The sequence below is a fragment of the Miniopterus schreibersii genome (genome assembly GCF_964146895.1).
Source record: "Miniopterus schreibersii genome assembly, chromosome: 17".
Lineage (NCBI taxonomy): Eukaryota > Metazoa > Chordata > Mammalia > Chiroptera > Miniopteridae > Miniopterus > Miniopterus schreibersii.
Window position 1 is genome coordinate 44,018,999 of NC_138117.1, and position 18,170 is coordinate 44,037,168.

At 54.6% G+C, this 18,170-nt stretch overlaps 3 protein-coding genes across 14 annotated transcripts in view; 2 read left to right on the forward strand and 1 right to left on the reverse strand.

Moving 5' to 3' along the window:
* On the forward strand, window positions 1-2,841 carry HGH1 (HGH1 homolog). The gene is made up of 6 exons (XM_081116901.1): window positions 1-696; window positions 774-874; window positions 980-1,078; window positions 1,258-1,349; window positions 1,428-1,550; window positions 1,641-2,841. The coding sequence occupies exons 1-6, from the start codon at window positions 65-67 to the stop codon at window positions 1,818-1,820; spliced, it is 1,227 nt and encodes a 408-aa protein (XP_080973027.1). The 5' UTR covers window positions 1-64; the 3' UTR covers window positions 1,821-2,841.
* A 1,013-nt stretch (window positions 2,842-3,854) lies between these two features.
* LOC308547138 (testis-specific serine/threonine-protein kinase 5-like) lies at window positions 3,855-5,579 on the reverse strand. The gene is given in 7 exon segments (XM_081116921.1): window positions 3,855-3,982; window positions 3,985-4,197; window positions 4,535-4,736; window positions 4,907-4,983; window positions 4,986-5,190; window positions 5,233-5,257; window positions 5,370-5,579. Coding segments are annotated over 7 exon segments (906 nt in total). The 5' UTR covers window positions 5,522-5,579; the 3' UTR covers window positions 3,855-3,950.
* Window positions 5,580-8,988: 3,409 nt separating this feature from the next.
* The window catches only part of MROH1 (maestro heat like repeat family member 1), a 57,016-nt gene continuing 47,834 nt past the window's right edge, over window positions 8,989-18,170 (forward strand). For 10 of the 12 annotated variants that reach the window (XM_081116534.1, XM_081116545.1, XM_081116544.1 and 7 more), the window contains exon 1: window positions 8,989-9,061. The gene's annotated coding sequence lies outside the window, so the exon portion shown is untranslated. The remainder of the gene's footprint in view (window positions 9,062-18,170) is intronic. The other 2 variants (XM_081116536.1, XM_081116539.1) reach the window with 2 other exon arrangements.

Below are 18,170 nucleotides of genomic sequence, written 5' to 3' on the forward strand. Positions count from 1 at the left end.
TCCCGGCGGCTTCCGGCTTCCGGGCGCGCAGGGGCGGCCGAGCCCGGGCGGCGGCGGTAGCGCGATGCGGGCGGGCGCCGGGCAGGCCGCGGCGCACAAAGGTGCTTCGAATGGCGGCATTGGCCCCGCAGGGTCGCTGACTCCGGAGGCGGCGGCGGCGAAGCTCCTTCCCTTCCTGGCGCCCCGGGCGCCGGCGGACTTACAGGAGGAGGCAGCGCGGCACGTGTTGGCGCTGACCGGCTCGGGACCCGGCCGGGCGCTGCTGGCCGGCCAGGCGGCGCTGCTGCGGGCGCTGGTCGAGCTGGCGGCGGCCCCGGCCCCGGCCCCGGCCCCGCCCCGCGCCGCCGCCCGCGCCCTCGTCAACCTGGCCGCCGACCCCGGCCTGCACGAGCCGCTGTTGGCGGCCGAGCCCGGGCTGCCCGCCCGCCTGCTCGACCGCGCGCTGGACCCACAGTGGCCCTGGGCGGAAGAGGCGGCCGCCGTGCTGGCCAACCTCAGCCGCGAGCCGGGGCCGTGCGCCTCGCTGGCGGCGGCGCTGGCGGCCGCGGGCCCGGGGGAGGCGGGCGCGGAGCGGCTGGTGCGAGCTCTCTGTACCACCGGCTACAACGCTCGCGCGCCCCTGCATTACCTGGGGCCAGTGCTCTCCAACCTCAGCCAGCGCCCCGCTGTGAGAGCCTTCCTGCTGGACCCGGACAGGTGAATATCAGGATGCCCGTCGGGCGTGGTGGTGGTGCCAGTGAGCGGGGACAACACTGAATGGCCCCTCCCTTCAGGTGCGTGGTTCAGCGGCTGCTGCCCCTTGTCCAATACCCCGACTCCACGGTGCGCAGGGCCGGGGTTGTGGGGACGCTGCGAAACTGCTGCTTCGAGCACCGTGAGTGGTGGTGGGGGCGTTGTGGAGGGGGGCAGTGGGGCTTGAAGAGACTGGATCCTGAGGCCCCTCTGGACTGGCCCCCATTCCCGTCCCTTCTCCCTTCAGGACACCACGAGTGGTTGCTGGGGCCTGAGGTGGACATTCTACCCTTCTTGCTACTGCCCCTGGCTGGGCCTGAGGACTTCTCTGAGGAGGAGATGGAGCGTGAGTGGGGTTGGCTTGGCAGGAGGGGAGGCCAGTAGTGGGAGGGGGAAGAAGTGTCCAGATCAGGGCCCCTTCTGAAACCTAGCAGCTAGCTGCTGAGCACAGGCTGAGCTTACAAAGGTGAGTTCTAGCCTGTTGGCCCAACCCAGGGACCCAATGACTCCCACATTCACTCCTAGGGCTGCCCATGGACCTGCAGTACCTGCCGCCAGATAAGCAGCGGGAGTCTGATGCCAACATCCGCAAGATGCTCATTGAGGCCATCATGCTGGTGAGCAGGGTTCCTGCTGCAGTAATCCCACTCCCCAACATAAACACTGGTATCTGGCTAACCTCTGCTGTCTCCCAGCTGACAGCCACAGCACCTGGTCGGCAGCAGGTGAGGGACCAGGGAGCCTATCTGATTTTGCGTGAGCTGCACAGCTGGGAGCCTGAGTCTGATGTGCGGGTTACTTGTGAGAAACTCATCCAGGTGGGTGCAGGGTTTGGTCGGGGGGTGGGTGGGGGGGGTGGAGATGTTCATGGTGTGCCAGTAGCTGCTCACCTGCCACCCCTGCTGCAGGTACTTATTGGGGATGAGCCAGAGCATGGCATGGAAAACCTGCTGGAAGTGCAGGTGCCTGAGGATGTGGAGCAGCAGCTGCAGCAGCTAGACAGCCAGGAGCAGGAGCAATGCCAGTGGGAGCAGCAGGAGCAGGAGCTTTCTCCAGAGCCACAAGCAGAGGGGGCTGCACCCACCTGAGGCCCCTGCAGCTCACCACCAGCTCCACACCCACCTTTACTAGCCCATCAGTCCTGGCCTCTGGCCTCCCAGACCAGGCCTTCCTGCAGCTGCCTGCAGGCCTCTGGGTCACCTTGCTCAGAGACTGTGCCCTACTGTGAAGCAGAACTACACTTAAGGTCCGAGTTCATGCTGAGGACTCTAGGTTAATGCCCCGTAAACATTGGATTGAGGGCAGCTCTCTGTGCCGTTGCTTCCAGCAAAAATGCAGCTTGTTCAAAGGAGCACTGTTCAGCTAGAGCTGCCCAGGCCCTGTGGCCCTTGGGTACCTCCAGGGGGGAACGGCCCATAGAGGCCCTGGTGTGGTGGTGGGGCTGGACAGAAAAACATCGCAAGCCTGATAGGCCAGCTGGAGCTTTCCAGTTCTAGGGGTCTAGGCCTAGGCAGGCACCCAGATGCAAGCAGTGCCCCTTCCTGCCAGTCCCACCCCAAGTCCCTCCATCTGGGCCCTCAGCTGACCCCTCAGTCTCAATGGGCTGACCTCTTGAGACCTTCACCAGCTACATCCTGTCCATGGGGTCTCTTAGAGCTGCACCCCCCTAGCCTGTCCTTGAAGCACTAACTGGGTGCTGCCTCCCCTTTACCCTCTCCACTTTCCCACTTAACCCATGTCCTGGTTCTCCTTGCATCTCCTTTCCAGCACAGAACCTCCTCCCCAGTGCCATGTGTGGTTCCCCTAATTCTGCAACCTCCAAGTAGTTATCAGTGTGGCCCTCACCCCTTTATATTCCCTTCCTGGGCCTCCCACCAAACCTAGTGCTATCTTTTGCACAGGACCCAAGTATGTGCTGCAGTGCAGCTTGGCTCCCCAGGAGTTCCCAGCACCCCCACCTCTTATGTCCTCTGTCTTGGTGCTATTTCCAAAGCTAGAGGTCTGCGCCACTTGTGCTGTCCCATGGAGGCTCATTGCTTCATGGGTGTCTGGTATCTCCCTCTGAGATCCTTTCTACTCCCCTTCCCCCAATTAAAGCTCTGGCATGGAGATTGTGTGGACTCCTTTTCCCTGGTTCAGGAGCATTGCCAGTTTCCCCTAGGCCGACTGGTTTATACCTCTGGCTCTACAGAATAAATGGTTTATGTGGCTTCCACCCTGTCTACCACCACCACCATGCCCCTGCCCTCAGTTGACCGGGTAGTGCCCTAGCACACTCCTGACAGTGAAGGCAGCTTCCTGGAGGTGCCCACACCTGAGTTGGCCTTTGTGATGCTCTGGAACCCCAGCCTGGCAGATCCCACACCTCATCTAGGGCAGACTTCTGGGGGCTCTGGCATTGGGCCAGAGGCACTCTTGGGGGTTTCCTGCTGCTGGGGGCAACGCAGCTGCAGAAGCGTCCTTGGGGGCTCTGAGTACTCTAGGTTCCACTGGATTCTCTCCTGGGACCCTACTGGGGAGTCAGTCTGGGTGCTGAGGGATAGCCCTCCTGTTTGGCCGTGGGGCCCTGCCTAAGAGTGTGTGGCTACCTGCTGCAGGTCTAGGCGCACGTGTGGGCGCAGCTGAAGCAGGGCCCAGATCAGGTCCTGCCATTCTTCAGGCAAGGACTCATGGCTGCAGTGCACGGTCCCTCCCCCTTTGCCACCTACCTTGTAGCCTCTCCCGTCGCTTCCCCAGCCTGTGCTCATCCCCTACCTAGAATTAGCTTTGAGGGGTAAGCTGAAGGACCTCCCCCTGACACCGACTGGAAGACAGGCACTGAGAGGAGAGGCATCTTGCCTTAGGCTAGTGCAGAGCTCACCTTTTCTAAGGTCTTAAGCCCTTTTGCAGCCAGCCCAGCTTCCCTCTTCCCACAGTGGGCAGGGTGTGGGGAGGTGCCAAGTAAGTCCTTTGTTATCCCCTCCATGGCCCACAGTGACCCTTTTGGCCAGATCTCCTGCTGGGACTTGGGAAGGACACAGGGTGGCAGCACTCACCTAGCCACAAGCCTGATGGGAAGGTGGGGCCATGGCATATTAGAAGCAGCAGGTGGTGCAGCCAGTGCTCGTTGAAGGGCAGCTACCATGGCGTAGAGGATGACACCTCTGGGGGCAGGGGCTCTTTAGGTGTGCCTCCCACCCCGGGGTCCTGGCTCACCAGGGGTGTCCATAGAGCACCATTCACAGGCTCCACATGTCCTCCTGTTCCCCATGTACTTTTTGCCCATGAGGGTCTCTGGGGCCTTGTAGGCCACAGAACCCCCAGAGGTGCTCAGCAGCACGTTCTTGAGTCCTGACTGGTCTGCAAAGCCAAAGTCTGTGCAGGGGGGCAGGGCAGGTGGTGCAGCAGGAGGGCCGGGGGTGAGGGAGTAGACTCTGGAGAGATGGCTGTGCAGTGGCCATGGGGTGTGGCGTGACTGCAGGGTGGCTATGGGCAAGGGTGGAGAGGAGGCCTCCTGAGAGGGTTGAAGGTCAAGCCAGGCTAGGGTCGAGTCTGGAGAAGACCAGTGTGGAGGCTGGGAGCCTGACAGGAACAACAGTGTGTAGGGGCCTTCTGCAAGGTGAATGGTGGGGGTCAAGAGTCAGGGCAGGCTGGCACAAGGGTGGGGACTGAGCCACAGGCTCACCGTTCAGCTTTAGGAAGCTTCAGTTATCCAGCAGGATATTTTCTCACTTTACGTCCCTGTGTGAGGAAGTGCATGTGGGGCTGGGCCTGGGCTCAGGTAGACCTCTGTGTAGGTGGGGGTGGGCTGGGTAGTACCCTCACCGGTGCACAATGCCAGAGTTGTGGCAGAAGGCCACAGCACTGACCAGCTGCCAGGATAGCCTGTGGGCCTCCTCCTCCAGCCCAGGACAGCAGCGGTGGTCCAACACTGCATTGATGTGCTCCAACAGATCTCTGTGGCCTGCCAGCTCCAGCACCAGGTAGGAGCACTGGCTGTTGTGATAGGTCTCGTACAGGTGCACCTGCAGGACCCCTATCCGTCTGCTATTACCCCAAGGAGGGGCTGTCCAGTGCCCTGGATTGGGGTGTCAGGATGAGGAAGGGGGCGAGCCTGGTGTGGACAGCAGATGTGGTGAGGGCTGGTGCAGGGGATGGGCAGGATGGGGACAGACATCTTGGTATCTCTACCTACCACATTCAGGTGCTTGTAGGTAGCACTGAGTGATGAAATTTCATGAGGCAGGTACTTTTCGGAGAATTCCACAGGGCTTCAGTGGTAGAGATGATCTTGATAGCCATCTGCAGGGGTGGATGGTAGCCGCTGTGTACAGGCCATAGCCCCTGAGGGCAGGATGTGACTGGACAGGTCCTGTGTCCTCTGTGCACAGTGTGAACTTGGTGGAGAGAGGCAGGGTAGACAGAATTCTGGGGGACAGCACTGACCTTTCCCTCCCTCCTGTCCTGGGCACTTATGTGCTCAGGGGTTCAAGAACTCAAGAGTAGTCAGCCTGTGGGAGCCTTGGCCTCCAGGGAGGATGTGGGACTGGGAGAAAGCCAGAGCAGCTGGGAATTAGCTGGTTAGGACAGGACCTTCTGGGGCTGGGTGGGAGGGCACCCCAAGCCCCTGGCCACCAGGAAACGGCAGGCTGCCTCACCATGGTGTGGCACTTGCCTCGAAGGTTGGAGGCCAGCTTGGGATTGCTTGCCCCTGTGTGGCGTAGGCCAGGTAGACTTTGGAGAAGGCCCTGGAGCCGATCTTGGAAGAAAGCAGGTAGCCCTTGTCCCTGTACTTGCGCACCTGTGCCATGAAGGTTTGCTGATCCAGCTCTTCCCTACTGCTGCCCTTCGTGGAGGGTAGGATGCTGTGGAAGGGGCTAGGGCTATCCAGCTTATGGTGGGCTCTTGGGAGGGGGTGGGGGACAGAGGATACAGGACAAGTCTGAGGCCTGACTTGTTTCAGAGGAACAGGTGACAGGGTCTCAGCTCTTTCAGAAATCTTGCTGGGACTGGGGAAGAAGCAGGGGAATGACCAGGTCTGAAAACTCAGGGTTGGGACTGATGCAGCTGAGGACTGGTGTGGGGGAGGGCAGGCCCTGGGAAAGAAGGGGCAGGTTCTAGAATGAAGGGTTCTAGAGCTGCACCTGCATTGTGCCCTCAAAGGGAATGCCCTTCTGTCCCCAGGACCTGCCCGTCCTGAGAATGTCTTGCTGAAACCAGCCCTATTCTGCATAGGGCCCACTCTCTGTGTGGTAAGAACCCCTAAGGACTAGATGCAGGCTGAGGCCTCTGTGGACCACCCTGGATGTAGCTGGACACAAAGGGCCACCAAGAAGCTGAGGATGGGGAGTGAGAAAAGGAAGGGGAGCGGGTTTTCTAAGGACGTATAAAGGGTAAAGGACAACACATGCCAGCAACTATTTCAACTGCACCCCTTGTCCTTGGGGAGGGTCCCAAGGTGGCAGCTGGGGGGATGGGCACTGGCCTTCCTCTTGCTGAGGCCTAGAACCTTCTCCTGCCCGAGCAAAGGCCTGTAGGAGGCCTTTTCCCCAGAGCTCTCTGCAGACTCAAGGACACATTCCCAAGGGATGTGTGGCCCCACCCCCTGGGCTCACCCCAAACTGAAGCTCCAGGAGAGAGCAGCCAACATGACCCTGCCTGCTCCTGTCCTTGAAAGTCTTCTGTGAGCACTCTTACCATAGGGAGTAGCAGGTGACATTTACTGAGTGCCTGCTACATGCCAGGTGCTGTGCAAAGTGGCCATAGTAGTTGCAACTACCACTTCCCACAGACCACACCTGACATGACCTGTCCCAGGAGGCAGGCAGTGCACGTTCAGGACCTAAAATTGGAGCACAACCAGGTGATGCCCATTTTACAGGTGACAGAACTGAAGCCCAAATATGCGGTCTCTCTCCTGTGAGCTGCATGGCACAGAGGCTGTGTACTGCTGTCCTGGGAGTGTTCCACTGGGTTGTGGTGGAAGCTTAGTGTCTGTGGACTTGACTTGGCCCCCACTGGGTCTCATGGTGTATGTGGTGTGCCTGCTGCAGGGAAGGCCTGGGAATGCTCTTCCTGGGATGCTGAGGCTTTTTTTTATTATTGATTTCAGAGAGAAGAAGGGAGAGGGAGAGAGAAACATCAATGATGAGAGTCATTGATCAACTGCCTCCTGCATGCCCCCTACTGGGGATCGAGCCCACAGCCCAGGCCTGTGCCTTGACTGGGAATCAAACCATGACCTCCAGGTTCATAGGTTGATGCTCAACCACTGAGCTACACCGGTCAGGCTGAGTTTCATTTTTTCATCCCTGTTGAACTGTGAGCTGCTTAGAAGCAAGGCTTCTGTTTGCTATTCCCTTGTTCACCCACAGCCTATGTCTGGCAAATTGCCTAAAATATAGCAAATGTGGACAAACTGGTTTGTTGCTAACCTGGAGGTTAGGAGAAGACCAACCACTCCAGGTATTCAAAGCAGAGGGGATTTAAGGTGGGATTGCTACTCAGGTGTTGGAATGGAGAAGGGCCCTATCTAGAGCTAGAGCAGCACAGAGAAAACTGTGAGGCTCTGGCCAAGGGTGCCTGTGTCCCTACCCACACCCCTCTTACCTTCCTGGCTCCTACCAGGGCCCAGAACACACTGGAGGCCAGCAAGTCAGTCACTAGCTCCATCCACTCTCCCTTTGCCAAGTCTGTCTTACCCTCCTCTTTCTCTGCACCCTAGGTCATCCCTCTAACCCATGGACATTCCTTGAGCATTCATCAAATGCTGGGCTTGATGCTGAGCTCTTGGGAACAAATCACAGACACAGGCCTTTTGTAGATCTGTTGTGGAAGTGAAATTGGCATTAGTAATTTAATAAAAGTGAAATGACAGCTGTGATGTGTGCTGGGCAGTTTGTGTGCTTGGGGACTGAAGTCTGACTGAGGCTGGGGAGGGGACAGGGTCAGCAGGTCATGCCGGGCACTGGTCATGGGAAACATAGGCAGGGCTTAGGCAGGAGAGCAAGCTGTCCAGGTGTGAGCTTGAAAGAAAAAGCCTCCTGTCTCCCTCCCTGGCAACTTCCGCATGCCCTAGTTGACCCCTCCCCCTCCAGCCCGGTGGGGATACGGTTGTGGGTAGGTGTCTGGGCTCTTTCTGAGGTGCCAGCCCCATCTGCCAGCACCTCACTCGGCCATTTGAGTTCTGCCCCTTCCTTTGGGCTCCATCCCTGCAAAAGAAACAACCTGAACTGCTTCTCTCTGTGGAAGAAGAATGCCCCTCTCCTCACTGATACGCTGCCACTCTGCCCCCTTATTGACGTTGGGGCCCCACTTTGTCACCTTGCACCCTGGCTCACAGCTCTCTGCAGACCCAACTTGCAGTAAGACAGACACTTGTTACACCTTGAATGTAGTGCTGCTGACCACTTGCTTCTCAAAATGCGCTGTTCACTTTCTGAAATTCTGGAACGTCACTCCCTCCTTTATTTTGGTTGTGAAGACATCCAAGCTATTTCAATCCCGCGTCTTAGCAGGTGCCAGCGTCTCTGCCCAGAACAACGGCTCCTTTCCCAGGCCCCGGCCGCACCCCCTTACAGCGTGCCCTGTGTCTTGTGGATCGTTTGTTTATTGTCTGCTTCTCCAGATCCAAGGCCCCTAACGCAGAGAATTACCCACCTTGGTTCCCACGGTTTGCTGGCAGACTGGTCATGTGCCTCCTGTGTGCATGTGTGTGTGCACATGTTCGCGGAGGGGTCGGGGGGCCCCGGGGTCTCCGGGTCTTTGTTGGGTGTTCAGTTTGTGTGTTCATGTGCGAGAGAGCGCCTAGTGCCCGTGTGCGCCCAGGCGCGGTCCACCTGGCATGTGTACCCGGTCAGGTATGTGTTTGCGAGGGAGCCGACTTTGGAAGAAATGGCCGGCTTCTCCGATGTGTCCCCCGCTGTGTGGGGCGGCGTCCGGGTGCCGGGATCGTGGGGGACAAGTGTCCGTTGGGGCACACGGAGGAGTGAGAGGCGACCGCGTCCCGCGCCGAGGAAGCCTGAGCACGCTCTCCGCGCCTGCGCAGCGTCCGGCCGAGCCCGCGCGGGGCCCCGCCGTCACCGCCGCGGTCCCGCGGGGCGGGGCCGAGCCCGAGCCCGGGGCGGAGTTTGCGCTCTCCTCTCGCGGGGCTTCGGAGGGCGGGATGCGGAGAGCGAGAGGGACGCGCCCCCGACCTATGAGCGCAGAGGTCGCGTGGGCGGACCCGGGCGGCGCGCGCCGGGCCGCGGTTGGCGGAGGGCGGCTGGGCGGGCTCAGCCCGCGGCCCCGCCCCTCCGTGCGCGCCCGGGCTGGAGGCGGCGGCCCGGCGGCGGCCGTGGCTCCTCCTCAGGTAAACGGCGGCGGGGACTCGCGACCCTCGGCGCTCGCTCGCGGAGGCGGCTCTCGGGGGAGCCTGGGCCCGAGAGCTGGGGGCGTCCCGCTGTCCAGGTTGCGCTGGAGGCCGAGTCAGGGGGCGCCCCCAGGGTCGCCGGGCGAGCGCAGGGGGGCCGGGCTTCCGGGGGCCGAGCCCGCCCTCCTGCCCGCGGCTCGGGTGCGCCCGGGTCCGGCGGGGCCTCGGCGCCGCCTCGCGACCCGGAAAAGAGGCTCGGAGCCTGCGGCTCGCCCGCTTCCTCCCGCCGGCGCGCGGGGCCGGCCCCTCCCAGGGTGGGGCGCGGGGTGCTGGTGCCAGTCCCCTGCCTGGAGGGCGCGAGGTCCCCTTTCCTAGCGCTTGTCACCTCCCTGGGGGCATGGGGTCCACTTCCTGCTCCCCCCAAAGGGGATGTCGGGGTCCTTTCTATGGGAAGAAAAGCCCAAACCGTGAGAGTCCCAAAGCTTAGGGTCGTCGTGCGCTTTCCCTCGTCCCTCTGACGTGAGGGGAAGCGCGGCAGAGCTCGGCGGCGCCTGTCGCAGTCACGAGGGCTGTGCGTCGCCGTGTAAGTGGTGAAGCCGGCAGGGCCGTGGGGAGCCCCGGTCGCAGCCGAGGCTCGGCCCGGATTTGGGCTCTGATTTTCTTGCAGCGCAGCCCAGTGGCGTGCAGCGTTAGGGCCGGAGGAGAGGGTGTGTGGGTGCGGGTAGTCCCACCTCCACGCCTGCCAGCGGGCAGGAGGGTGGCGGGGGAGGGGGCTCAAGTGCGGTGAGGCGAGCACGAAGGGGTGTGGGAGGGGGCAGAGGGCACTGGTCGGGGGGCCAGAGGAATGGCCTTGCCTGGGGATGTAAGCTGGCCTGGCTGGCTGGCTGGTGGCAGGGGCAAGTGGGGTTAAGGTTGAGGCTGCCTGGAAGGGGACAGGCAGGCACCACTTTGGAAGGGGTGTTGGTTGGGGTGGTTGAGGTGGTTGAGGTGTAGAAGGAGGCCAGTGAGGGGCCAGCAGGGTGTGGGAGGGAGATGAGGAAGGGTAGGGTGGGGTGCTGACATCTGACAGACAGCTGAGTGCAGGTGACACAGAGAGAGGCCAGGGTTGAAGACAGTGAGCTGAGTGTCAGCACTGTAAGGATGGAGTGGCAGTGAGTGGTCCAGATGAAGATGCCCAGCAGGCACTGGGCCCCAGGAGACCATGCAGGAATCATCCTCAAGGGACACTTCACGATGGATTGATTGTGACTGGTGGTACCTACAGGTACAGTTCTGGCAGCCAGGGGGCCAGAGGATGCTGCTGTGAGTAGGATCTTCATCCCAGGCCTCTGGCTCTCCTGGCTTAAGTGAGCAGGTGTCTCTGGTCTCACTTTGCTGTCAGAGTGGAATGACCTGAAGCTGAGCTGTCTTGGTTACCTTTACACCAAAGCCTAGGCTGCCGTGGCTCGTTCAGACCGGCATCTCGCTGTTCTTACTCTCCCAGGATACCAGTGGATCAGAGGTAGATCCTATGGGGAACATGCTCGCTCACATCACAGCTGACCCATGTGCCTGGAAGCAGGTGTCTGCTCTTAGTTTTCAGACCCAGGGTCCTCTGAGGCCCAGGTGAGCAGTCAAGTTGCTGCCTGTCTGTGATAGCGGCTTCACATCTCTGAGTCCCTTCACAAGCTGTCATTTGATCTCCAGGTGGGGTCTCCAGGAACACCCTGTGGCTTTTGTGCACTTCTGGCCAGTGCTCAGGGAATTCTGGCTGCTGGACATCATGAGAAATGTACTGTCTTCATGGAGTTAGAGGGCCACCTGGCTTTGGGGGTTTGCCTTCGAACTCAGTGACACAGCTTGGTATGGCTTGTGTTGAGCATCAGCTTTCTCAGGGGCTTGTGAGCCATGCACGACACCTCAGGTTCTTATTGGTGACTCTGGAAATTGACTGCTTCTCTGGCTCCAGTGCTAGAGGGAAAGTCTGCTATGAGGGAAAGTCAGGAGGGCCTACAGTGTGGATGGGGCATCCCTCTGATCCAGAACTGTGTCCTGACTTCCCAGTCCCCCCACACACACCTGCTCTCCAGAGAGACTCACGGCTGCCTCTGGGTTGTGGTGTGCACAGCCTCAGGTTCAGTGCAGTTGGCCCAGTGCCTGTTAGCTAGTACCACGACCTGTGGCAGTGGTAATACGTTGGGATGGTACCTGGTGGGCATTTACTAAATGTGGTTGGATGCATGCTGAGTCCAGGTAAGCAAGGAGGAAACTGGTTATTTATTCATGTGTCTGATGCAGGGAGGGAAGATCTGCCTCCATGACCTGGCCATGGAGTGGAGCTGGGGGTGCCAGACCTGGTTGAGTCCTGCTGCACCACTAACTAGCTGCTAATAGTGTGTTCCTCAAACCCACTCCATCATGTGGATGAAAGGAGATGGTGCCTGTAAGGTGCTGGCTGGGCAGCCAGTGCCAGCACCTTCTTGCAGGACACTGGGGCCTTCCAGACCCTGCCCTGTCTCTGCACCCCGTTCCCCTTGGAGTGTGCACCTCGGCTTGCCATCATTGTGCTCACAGGTCTGTCAATGGAGAGTAGGATCGGTGCTGCCATCCCCCAAGTGTACAATGTCAGCACACAGACCACCTGGACTGGGGCAGGGGCAGGGGCAGCAGCCGCTGATGGGACCTTACAAATTAGCCTTGCTCAGCTGTGTTTCTTTCCAGAAGTTTTATAATTTTTTTTTGTTTTTGTTAATACTCACCAGAGGATTTTTTCCCCATTGCTTTTCAGAGAGAGTGGAAGGGGAGGAGAGAGAGAAACACAGATGTGAGAGACACATCAACTGGTTGTCTCCTGCACTCACCCCAACCAGGGGCAGGGAGCAAACCCACAACCCAGATATGTGCCCTTGATTGGAAATCGAACCTGCGACCCTTCAGTGCATGCCCAACGCTCTAACCACTGAGCACAATGGCCAGGGCCAGAAGTTTTATAGTTTTATATTTATTTGTTTGTTTGTTTATTTATTTATTTTTAAACTTATCTTTATTGTTGAAAGTATTACAGGTGTCCCATTTTCTCCCCCCAATTGGCCCCCTCTATCTCGCTCCCACCCCCTCCCCAGGCCTTCACCCCGTTATTGACTGTGTCCATGGGTTATGCGTATAACTTCTTTGGTTAATCTCTTCCCACCCTTCACACCCCTTCCCTCTTTCCTCTGAAATATGATCATCTGTTGCATGAGTCAGTGTCTCTGGATCTATTTAGTTCGTCAGATTCTTTAGTTCATTAGACCCTTCAACATTTCCTGTAGTGCCGGTCAGGTGGTGAAGAACTCCTTTAGCTTTTTATCATCTGTGAAGCTCTTTATCTGACCTTCGGTTCTAAATGATAGCTTTGCTGGGTAAAGCAATCTTCATTGTAGTTCCATGTTTTTCATCACTTTGTCTTTTTTTAAAAAATATATCTTTATTGATTTCAGAGAGAGGAAAGGAGAGGGAGAGGGAGAGACAGAAACATCAATGATGAGAGAGTCATTGATCGAGCCCGCAACCCAGGCATGCGCCCCGACCGGGAATCAAACCCCGATAGCCTGGATCCCAGGTCGACGCTCAACCGCTGAGCCACGCCCAGCCGGGCTTTCATCACTTTGAATATTTCTTGCCACTCCCTTCTGGCCTGCGAAGTTTCTGTTGAGAAATCAGCTGACAGTCATATGGCTGCTCCCCTGTAGGGAACTAACTGCTTTTCTCTTGCTGCTTTTAAGAGTCTCTCTTTGTCTTTAACCTTTGGCATTTTAATTATGATGTGTCTTGCTGTGGGCCTCTTTGGGTTCCTCTTGTTTGCGACCCTCTGTGCTTCCTGGACTTGTAAGTCTAATTCTTTCTCCAGGTAGGGGAAGTTTTCTGTCATTATTTTTTCAAATAGGTTTTCAATTACTTGCTCTCTTTCTTCTCCTTCTGGTACCCTAATAATACAAATGTTGGGCCTCTTGATGTTGTCCCAGAGGCTCCTTATACTATCTTCATATTTCTGGATTCTTTTTTCCTTTTGCTCTTCTGGTTGGGTGTTTTTGTTTCCTCATGTTCCAAATTGCTGATTTGATTCTCAGAGCCCTCTACTCTACTGTTGATTCCCTGTAAATTATTCTTCATTTCAGTTCATGTAGCCTTTATTTCAAATTGGTACTTTATTATGTCATCGATTTTCTCAGTTGTTTTTGTAATATTTTTACTAATATGCTCGAGCATCCTTATAAACAAAATTCTGAACTCTGTTAACTTGCTTGGATCTATTTCATTTAGTTCCTCTTCTAGAGATTTCTTCTGTTCTTTCCTTTGTTACATGTTTCTTTTCCTCCACGTTTTGGCTGCTTCCATGTGTCTGTTTCTATGTATTAGGTAGAGCTGCTATGTCTCCTGGAATTTGTAGAGTGGCTTTGTGTAGTAGGTGTCCTGTAGGGTCCAGTGGCTCAGCCTCCCCAGTCACCTGAGCTGTGTGTTCTAGGTGTTCCCCTGTATGGGCTGTGGTCACTGTCCTGTTGTAGTTGAGCCTTGGTTGCTGTTGGCATCACTGGGAGGAATTGACCCTCAGGCCAATCAGCTGTGAGGACCAGCTGCAACTACAGCCAAAGAGCTGCTGTGCTGGAAACACCCCTGTGGAGCAGGATTTACTTCAGTGGAACTTTGGTGTTCGCCAAGTGTGCCCCTGAGTGTGTCACTTGTGGATGTGGTAGGGTTGTAATCCAATGTGGTCGAGTCTGACCACCAGGTGCACTGTCTCTGGGGCCTCCTGGGAAGTACAAAGTTAGCCTCTGCCACTGCCTTGCCCAGGGTCACTCAGCATGAGCTACACAGCAAACTGTAGTTAGCTGCTACTTGTGCTGGGCTTGGAGGTTTCCAGGAGAGGCCAAGCTATGAACCAGTGCAGGCTGCCACTAGTGCCAGGCCTGGGGCCGCTTATCAAAATGTATGGGGCCCGCTGCTGCTTGTTTGAGAGATTTTAGGAAAGTTCTAAGCATAAGGTTCGAAAGGCCACTTGCACAGAAAAGCCCCTGGAAATGGCCTGAAAGCTTGCAGGTAGGGAGGGGCGGGGCCTCCGGGAATCACCGGGGTGGGGCCAAAGGTGTGAGTCAGGTGCTGGCCATTTAGATATGGCGCCTGCCTGCCGGTTGTGTGTTGGGAGGAGTCGCCAAAGGAGCAACGGCCTCTCCCAGCTCTTCTGCCTGGGAGGAAGCTGTCCTTCCACCTCTCGTCTGGATTTCAGGCATGTTAGTTCCTCCCCAAGTGTACCACGTTTCTTTCAAGCTGCTGCCCGGCGCTGGAGCTCAAAGGGAGCTCGTCTGAGTGAGTTGGTGTGCAGGCCCTTTAAGAGGAAAGCCTGGGGCTCCCACACTCTCCACGACCCTCAGCCACAATCCCCGCTGGTTTTTACAGTCCAAAGTTGTGGGAATTTCTCTTCCTGGCCCTGGAGCCCTGGGTTGGGGGGCCTGCTGTGGGGCTGGGAGCCCTCACGCCTCTGGGAAACCTGTACCGCCGAGATATCCCTCTCGGGTTTAAACAGCAGCACCTGTTGTGAGCCCGTGGCCGTATCTCTGTGATCCAGCCTGGATCCACCTGCGTCTCCATCCCTCCTAGTGGTCTGGATGCTTCTTCAGTTCCCTGGTTGTAGGGCTTCCGTTCAGCTAGACTTCAGGAGGTTCTGAGTGGTGGTTGTTCTGTATTTTAGTTGTAATTTTGATGTGGTTGTGGGAGGCGGCGGGTGCTGCTGTTACCTACGCTACCATCTTATTTTCCTCTCCCTTTTTTTAAAGCAAGTTTTATAGTTTTAACTTTGACATTTAGGTCATGAATGATTTTGAGTTTTTGTACATGGTGTGAGGTATAGACTGAGGTTTGTTTTCTTGCATGTGGATGTCCACTTGTCCAGGACTGTCTGTTGAAAAGCCTGTCTCTTCTCCACTGAATTGCCTTTGTACCTTTGTTGAAAATCAATTGGCTGTGTAAGTAAGGCAGTGTTAGTCCTCCAATTTTTTTTTTTTAATCTTCACCCAAGGATATTTTTTCCATTGCTTTTCAGAGAGAGTGGAAGAGGGGGAGAGATGGAGAGAGAGAAACATCAATGTGAGAGAGACACATTGATTGGTTGCCTCCTGCATGCACTCCAACTGGGGCTGGGGATTGAGCCTGCAACCAAGGTACATGCCCTTGACCAGAATCACACCTTCAGTCCGCGGGCTCATGCTCTAGCCACTGAGCGAAACTGGCTAGGACAGTCCTCCAATTTTTTTTCTCAGAGTTGTTTTGGCTATTCTAGGTCCTTTGCATTTCCACATGAATTTTAGACTCTGCCAGTTTCTACAGTATATCCACTTATTTTTTCTTTAATATCTCAGCAATGTTTGACAATTGTATTGTATACCCTGTTTATCCTGTCATATCTTGTATCAACTTATCCCTAAATATTTCATATTTTTACATCCTTGATCTTGCTAGCTGACTTACTGATTCCAGTCTCAATTGTAGATTCTGTAGGGTTTTCCACATAAATGATAGCATCACCTGTGATTAAAAACAGTGTTACTTCTTTTTCAATTTGAATGTCTTTTATTGTTTTTCTCTTGCCTTATTGCATTGGCTAGACCCTCTAATATGATGCTGAATAGAAGTGGTGAGGGCACACATCCTTGCCTTGTTCCTTGTCTTGTAGGGATAGCTTTTAGCATTTAGTCTTTCACCATTAAGGATAATGTTCCCTAGGTTCCCTTAGGTGCAGTTTATCAGGCTGAGGAAGTTCCCTTCTATTCCTGTTTGCTGACCATTTTTATTATAAGTGGATGTCTGGTTGTGACAGGTGCTTTTCTGCATATATTGAAATGATAATAGATGCTTCTCAACTTACCCAGATGGGGTTACGTCTGATAAATCCATTGTAAATTGAAAACATTGTATGTTGAAAAATGTATTCACCCTGGGTGGTGTGGCTCAGTTGGTTGAGTGTTATCCTATGCACCAAGAGGTCACCTGTTTGTATTCCTAGTCAGGTCACATGCCTGGGTTGCTGGCTCAATCCCCAGTAGGGGGTGTGCAGGAAGCAGCTGATCCATGTTTCTCTTTTTCCCTCTCCCTCTCTCTAAAATCAATAAAAACATACTTTAAAACATTTCATTGAATACTACACTATAGAGTGTTGGTTGTTTACCCTTGATGTTCCTGTGGCTCCCCAGGAGCTGTGCTTGCTGCCCCTGCCCAGCATCACAAGAGAGGACTGTACTGCATATCACTAGCCCGGGAAAAGGTCAAAATTAAAAATGCTAAGTACAATTTCTACCGAATACATATTGCTTTTGCACTCTTGTAAAGTTGAAAAATTGTTAGTTGAACCATTGTAAGTTGGGGGCTGTCTGTATATGGTTTTTGGTCTGTTATTATGAATTCCACTGGCTGCATTTAAAAATAATATAAACCTGCCCAGCCAGTGTGGCTCAGTTGGTTAGGCATCATCCCGTGCACTAGGAGGTAGCTGGTTGGATTCCTGGTCAAGGCATATGTCTGGGTTGCCGGGCTTGACCTCCAGTAGAGGGCGTGTAGGAGGCAGCAGATTGATCAATGTTTCTGTCTCTTCTCTCTGAAATCATTAAAAAACAAATCAAACAAACAAACTAAACTAAACCAACCTGGTATTCATGGGATAAACCCCATTTGGATATGATATAGTATCCTTTTTTACATGTTGTTGGATATGATTTGATGAAATATTGTTAAGAATTTTTGCCTAGCCTGTGTGACTTATCAGTTAAGCATTGACCCAGGATCCAGGAGATGGTGGTTCAACTCCGGGTCAGGGCACATGCCCGGGTTGCAGGCTCGATCCTCAGCAGAGGGCGTGCAGGAGGCAGCCAATCAATGACTCTCATCATCGATGCTTCTATCTCTCCTTCTCCCTTCCTTTCTCTGAAATCAATGAAGACATAAAAATTAAAAAAGAAATTTTGCATTTGCATCTATGAGGGGTATTGGTCTATAGTTTTAATTTTTTTTTTTTAAATCTTTATTGATTTCAGAGAGAGGAAGGGAGAGGGAGAGACAGAGATAGAAACATCAATGATGAGAGAATCATTGATTGAGCCCACAACCCGGGCATGTGCCCTGACTGGGAATCGAACCCCGATCGCCTGGATCCTAGGTCGATGCTCAACCGCTGAGCTACGCCCGGCCGGGCTATAGTTTTAATTTTTATAGTTACAGTTTAATAGTTATAGTTTCTTTATTATCTTTGCCTGGTTTTGTTGTCAGACTAATGCTAGCCTTATAGAATCAGTTGGGAAGTATTCCCTAATTTAAATTTTCCTGGAAGAATTTGTGTAGAGGTGGTATTTCTTCCTTATCAAGAAAGGGTTGTTGGAATCTCTAATTTGGATTTGTGTTTTTCTCCTTGCATTTTCATTAGTTTTGGCTTTGTGTATTTTGAAGCTCTGTTATTAGATGCATAAATGTTTAGGACTGTATGTTTCTGAAATCTACTTAGTTTGATATTAACACAGACACTCCAGCTTTCTGATGACTATTGTCAGCCTCACTTTTCTTTCCCATCCTTCCACTTTCATTTCTTTATGTTAACATGTTCAGTCTTGCCTGCAGTTTCTTTGTTAATCCTCACCAGAGGATATTTTTTCCATTGCTTTTCAGAGAGAGTGGAAGGGAGGGAGGGGGAGAGAGAAAGAGAGAGGAACATCAGTTCATCGTTCCACTTATGTATGCATTCATAGGTTAATTCTTTTTTTTTCTTTTACTTTTTTTTTGCTTTTGAGAGTGTGTTTATTAAAGCTGAAGATAGTGAAACAAAGGGAGGGCTTAACGTAGGAGAAACAACGGGACAGGAAAAGTCACAGTAAAGGTGACCTTGGAGACAGGTTCAGGGGGTTAGCCTAGGTCAAGTTGCTGCTGCCCACTGCTCACGTGGTTGCAAGTCTTGTGGAGTCCCTTAGAGTTTAGGAGAAAAATAGCAAAATACAAGACATGGGCATACTCTTGGGAGAGCATGCCCCATTGGTTGATTCTTGTATGTGCCCTGATTGGGATGATGCTCCAACCAACTCAGCTACCTGGCCAGGGTGCCCGTCATTTCTTGAAT